This window comes from Xenopus tropicalis, chromosome 7, assembly GCF_000004195.4.
Source record: "Xenopus tropicalis strain Nigerian chromosome 7, UCB_Xtro_10.0, whole genome shotgun sequence".
Classification (NCBI taxonomy): Eukaryota; Metazoa; Chordata; class Amphibia; order Anura; family Pipidae; genus Xenopus; species Xenopus tropicalis.
Window position 1 is genome coordinate 108,090,730 of NC_030683.2, and position 5,944 is coordinate 108,096,673.

Below are 5,944 nucleotides of genomic sequence, written 5' to 3' on the forward strand. Positions count from 1 at the left end.
ACTTGTGTATTATAAGGAACAAATTGCCCCCTTTTGTAATAAAACTGATAGAAATAGAGCCCAGACCAATGGCCCCCCTCGCCCCGTACGCTAATACGAATAGCAGACCCCAGACCCTACATAAGGCCCCCGCTCTATGCACTTTGTATAAATAACTGTCCCTCCCGCTTTATGCACTTTATAGAAATTAATGGCCCCCCGACACTATGCACTTTGTAAAAATAACTGTTCCTCCCACTCTATGCACTTTATAAAAATAACTGGGCCCCCCGATACTATGCACTTTGTAAAAATAACTGTCCCTCCCGCTCTATGTACTTTATAGAAATAACTGGCCCTCCCGCTCTATGCACTTTATAGAAATAACTGGCTCCCCCCGCTCTATGCACTTTATAAAAATAACTGGGACCCCCGCTTTATGCAGTAATAATTATAGTAGACCCCAGTCCTGTGGCCCCCTGCCTGCTCAGTGCACTGATAGTTTTGGACCCAAGACCCGTGGCTCTGCTGCACAAACTGATTTTACTACAAAGGGTTATTTATTCTTTATAATACATAAGTTAATATCTATAAAAATGAATGTCATGATGTACAATTGTTGCTTACTGATGTTTGATGTGTGTTCCAATGTACTTTACTTTGTGAAACTTGTGTATTATAAGGAACAAATTGCCCCCTTTTGTAATAAAACTGATAGAAATAGAGCCCAGACCAATGGCCCCCCTCGCCCCGTACGCTAATACGAATAGCAGACCCCAGACCCTACATAAGGCCCCCGCTCTATGCACTTTGTATAAATAACTGTCCCTCCCGCTTTATGCACTTTATAGAAATTAATGGCCCCCTGACACTATGCACTTTGTAAAAATAACTGTTCCTCCCACTCTATGCACTTTATAAAAATAACTGGGCCCCCCGATACTATGCACTTTGTAAAAATAACTGGCCCTCCCGCTCTATGTACTTTATAGAAATAACTGGCCCTCCCGCTCTATGCACTTTATAGAAATAACTGTCCCCCGACACTATGCACTTTGTAAAAATAACTGTTCCTCCCACTCTATGCACTTTGTAAAAATAACTGTCCCTCCCACTCTATGCACTTTATAAAAATAACTGGGCCCCCCGCTCTATGCACTTTATAGAAATAACTGGCCCCCCGCTCTATGCACTTTGTAAAAATAACTGGCCCCCCGCTCTATGCACTTTATAGAAATAACTGGGCCCCCCGACACTATGCACTTTGTAAAAATAACTGGCCCTCCCGCTCTATGCACTTTATAGAAATAACTGGCCCCCCCCGCTCTATGCACTTTATAAAAATAACTGGGACCCCCGCTTTATGCAGTAATAATTATAGTAGACCCCAGTCCTGTGGCCCCCTGCCTGCTCAGTGCACTGATAGTTTTGGACCCAAGACCCGTGGCTCTGCTGCACAAACTGATTTTACTACAAAGGGTTATTTATTCTTTATAATACATAAGTTAATATCTATAAAAATGAATGTCATGATGTACAATTGTTGCTTACTGATGTTTGATGTGTGTTCCAATGTACTTTACTTTGTGAAACTTGTGTATTATAAGGAACAAATTGCCCCCTTTTGTAATAAAACTGATAGAAATAGAGCCCAGACCAATGGCCCCCCTCGCCCCGTACGCTAATACGAATAGCAGACCCCAGACCCTACATAAGGCCCCCGCTCTATGCACTTTGTATAAATAACTGTCCCTCCCGCTTTATGCACTTTATAGAAATTAATGGCCCCCCGACACTATGCACTTTGTAAAAATAACTGTTCCTCCCACTCTATGCACTTTATAAAAATAACTGGGCCCCCCGATACTATGCACTTTGTAAAAATAACTGGCCCTCCCGCTCTATGTACTTTATAGAAATAACTGGGCCCCCCGCTCTATGCACTTTATAAAAATAACTGGCCCCCCGCTCTATGCACTTTGTAAAAATAACTGGCCCCCCGCTCTATGCACTTTGTAAAAATAACTGGTCCCCCCGACACTATGCACTTTGTAAAAATAACTGTTCCTCCCACTCTATGCACTTTATAGAAATAACTGGGCCCCCCGACACTATGCACTTTGTAAAAATAACTGGCCCTCCCGCTCTATGCACTTTATAGAAATAACTGGCCCTCCCGCTCTATGCACTTTATAGAAATAACTGGCTCCCCCCGCTCTATGCACTTTATAAAAATAACTGGGACCCCCGCTTTATGCAGTAATAATTATAGTAGACCCCAGTCCTGTGGCCCCCTGCCTGCTCAGTGCACTGATAGTTTTGGACCCAAGACCCGTGGCTCTGCTGCACAAACTGATTTTACTACAAAGGGTTATTTATTCTTTATAATACATAAGTTAATATCTATAAAAATGAATGTCATGATGTACAATTGTTGCTTACTGATGTTTGATGTGTGTTCCAATGTACTTTACTTTGTGAAACTTGTGTATTATAAGGAACAAATTGCCCCCTTTTGTAATAAAACTGATAGAAATAGAGCCCAGACCAATGGCCCCCCTCGCCCCGTACGCTAATACGAATAGCAGACCCCAGACCCTACATAAGGCCCCCGCTCTATGCACTTTGTATAAATAACTGTCCCTCCCGCTTTATGCACTTTATAGAAATTAATGGCCCCCCGACACTATGCACTTTGTAAAAATAACTGTTCCTCCCACTCTATGCACTTTATAAAAATAACTGGGCCCCCCGATACTATGCACTTTGTAAAAATAACTGTCCCTCCCGCTCTATGTACTTTATAGAAATAACTGGCCCTCCCGCTCTATGCACTTTATAGAAATAACTGTCCCCCGACACTATGCACTTTGTAAAAATAACTGTTCCTCCCACTCTATGCACTTTGTAAAAATAACTGTCCCTCCCACTCTATGCACTTTATAGAAATAACTGGGCCCCCCGACACTATGCACTTTGTAAAAATAACTGGCCCTCCCGCTCTATGCACTTTATAGAAATAACTGGCCCCCCCCGCTCTATGCACTTTATAAAAATAACTGGGACCCCCGCTTTATGCAGTAATAATTATAGTAGACCCCAGTCCTGTGGCCCCCTGCCTGCTCAGTGCACTGATAGTTTTGGACCCAAGACCCGTGGCTCTGCTGCACAAACTGATTTTACTACAAAGGGTTATTTATTCTTTATAATACATAAGTTAATATCTATAAAAATGAATGTCATGATGTACAATTGTTGCTTACTGATGTTTGATGTGTGTTCCAATGTACTTTACTTTGTGAAACTTGTGTATTATAAGGAACAAATTGCCCCCTTTTGTAATAAAACTGATAGAAATAGAGCCCAGACCAATGGCCCCCCTCGCCCCGTACGCTAATACGAATAGCAGACCCCAGACCCTACATAAGGCCCCCGCTCTATGCACTTTGTATAAATAACTGTCCCTCCCGCTTTATGCACTTTATAGAAATTAATGGCCCCCCGCTCTATGCACTTTGTAAAAATAACTGGTCCCCCCACACTATGCACTTTGTATAAATAACTGTCCCTCCCGCTTTATGCACTTTATAGAAATAACTGGCCCCCCGACACTATGCACTTTGTAAAAATAACTGTTCCTCCCACTCTATGCACTTTATAAAAATAACTGGCCCTCCCGCTCTATGCACTTTATAGAAATAACTGGCCCCCCGACACTATGCACTTTATAGAAATAACTGTCCCTCCCGCTTTATGCACTTGATAAATAAATAAATAACTAGTTAAATAACTAGAAATAGACCCCAGACCAATGGCCCCCCCGCCCCGTATGCTAATACGAATAGCAGACCCTACATAAGCCCCCTGCTCTATGCACTTTCCACAATAAGTTGCACTGAAGCCCACCGCTCTATGCACTAGTAGTAATAGTCAAATAACCTCCTGTGCCCCCCCCCTACTCTATGCACATATAGTAACTATAGACCCCTGGGCTCCCCACTCCATGCACTAATAGTAATTGTTGACCATAGACCTGTGGTTAGCTCTTAATTGGTGATGTAATTGGTACTTTACAGATACAATAATAATATTTCTGTACATATGTTTACATATGATTATTAATCTGGTGTTGTGGTGTCACAGCGTCATAAAAGAAAAACAAATACATGTGATGTTTGTGTGGTTTTTTGTTTATTTAAAAGAAATAGAAAATATTTAAAACAAAAAGAACAACCAGCATTGAAAAATAAACAAGCAATAAAAACAATGATCACCCCAAAGCCATATCAAAAGCATTAAAATCAAATGGCCGCAAAAATCCCCTGTAACGTCCTTCAGGGTCTGGGAAAGTGTTGCGCACTTTCTGGACTACACAGGCCGGTATAGGTTTCCTATTGTTGCGGCCTAAGTAGCCATAAATCCAGGCGATAAATGACCGATATGCAGTCTGTCTTAATTTTCTGTGGAAGAAAGAAATATATAAGCGTTAAAAATGATTAAAAAATAGGGGCATTGATGGACCATATTCCATATTTCCATTGAGTGGAAAAAAACATTTGGAATAGTTTGCACATGAACTTACGCCCTTCACAAATACTTATATTTATAAAAGGAAACCACACCAAAATGCAGAGTTCCCATGTGATAATCCTCAAATTATACCCGTAACCTTTATCTAATTATTATTTTAAAAATTAGAGTAGCTGTAAAATAATTTTGACCATACCTGTTTTTGCAGCTTATTTCATTTGTGGGGCCTTGCAGGTTCCAAAAAGTTAGCAAAAATTCAAGATGGGTTTTTTTTAGACATTGTCTTCTAAATTTTCTGCTATGGCAGATGCAACCGTCTTGTAGATATTTCTTGTTTGATAGCTCCATGCAACAGTAGGATTCTTCTTCTGTCTTCATTGGCATGCAATTCCCGCATGTACACCATGTATTTGTCCCAACACGATTTTCTGTTCTTGAGCTTTGGCGACGTACAGTCGGTTTGTCTCGGACAGGCTCATTGCCAAAACACGTGGGGTCAATGTGCCCTTGGGATTGCTATATAACAGGAAAAAAAAATGAAAACACTGGTTAGTCTGAACTGATTCAGATTTGCAACAAGGAAAATTCTGTTTCAAATGATCTGCTATTCACTAAACTACAAAGTGCACACAAAGTGGGGTATGTGAATGTGCTAACTCCGCAGAAGTAGGGAATGGTGGGAATGAAGTATAATATCTGTAAAGAGCCGTGTCATACAACAGCACTTATAATGGAAAAATGAACTGTATATCAGGACGTAATGGCAGAATTATGGAAAACTAGTGTTGGTAATAGTGAGCATTACTATATGTGAAGATTTCTGTAAGACAAGTTAGTGGCCTGAATCAGTGCTGAAAATAATTTTCAACAATAAGCATATATATAGATTTAGACAAGTATACACTGACCATGTTTGTTCTTTGTGATTCCGGGTGATTTTCACTCGATATAATTATCTTCTTTGGTGCCCTAATCTAAATAATGAAGAGTATATGAAGATATGAATAACAAATTTCACAATACTAACAGTATATATTGCAAATAATGATTTCCATGATAACAGGGCCTTTCCCTCAATCATCCCATACCTGTCCCCCAGCATTTCCCTTCAGCAGCCATTCCCCCACAGCCCATACCTTGTGGCTCCCCCTCCATATATGAAATATTTGCAGACCTCAGACCTTGTGGCTCCCCGCAGATATATGTAATAATAGTATCAGGACACCCCAGAGCTGTGGACCCCTCCATATATGAAATATTTGTATACCTCAGGCCTTGTGGCTCCCCGCAGATATATATAATAATAGTATCAGGACACCCCAGAGCTGCGCCCCCTCCATAAATAAAATAATTGCAGACCCCAGACCTTGTGGCTCCCCGCAGATATATGTAATAATAATAGTATCAAGACACCCCAGAGCTGTGCCCCTCCATA

At 40.9% G+C, this 5,944-nt stretch overlaps 1 protein-coding gene across 1 annotated transcript; it reads right to left on the reverse strand.

Moving 5' to 3' along the window:
* Positions 1–4,218: 4,218 nt before the first annotated feature.
* LOC105947618 (P2X purinoceptor 7) lies at positions 4,219–5,496 on the reverse strand. Its single transcript, XM_031905636.1, has 3 exons — positions 5,418–5,496; positions 4,706–5,025; positions 4,219–4,439 (listed from the first exon to the last, which is right to left on the reverse strand). Exons 1-3 carry the CDS (start codon positions 5,418–5,420, stop codon positions 4,250–4,252), a joined length of 513 nt encoding a protein of 170 aa, XP_031761496.1. The 5' UTR covers positions 5,421–5,496; the 3' UTR covers positions 4,219–4,249.
* Positions 5,497–5,944: the final 448 nt, after the last annotated feature.

Excerpts from the sequence above, each read along its gene's own strand:
- LOC105947618 (XM_031905636.1), bottom strand. Across the intron at positions 4,440-4,705 it reads GAAATAAGCTGCAAAAACAG|AAAATTAAGACAGACTGCAT; the intron begins GTATGGTCAAAA and ends TTTCTTCCACAG.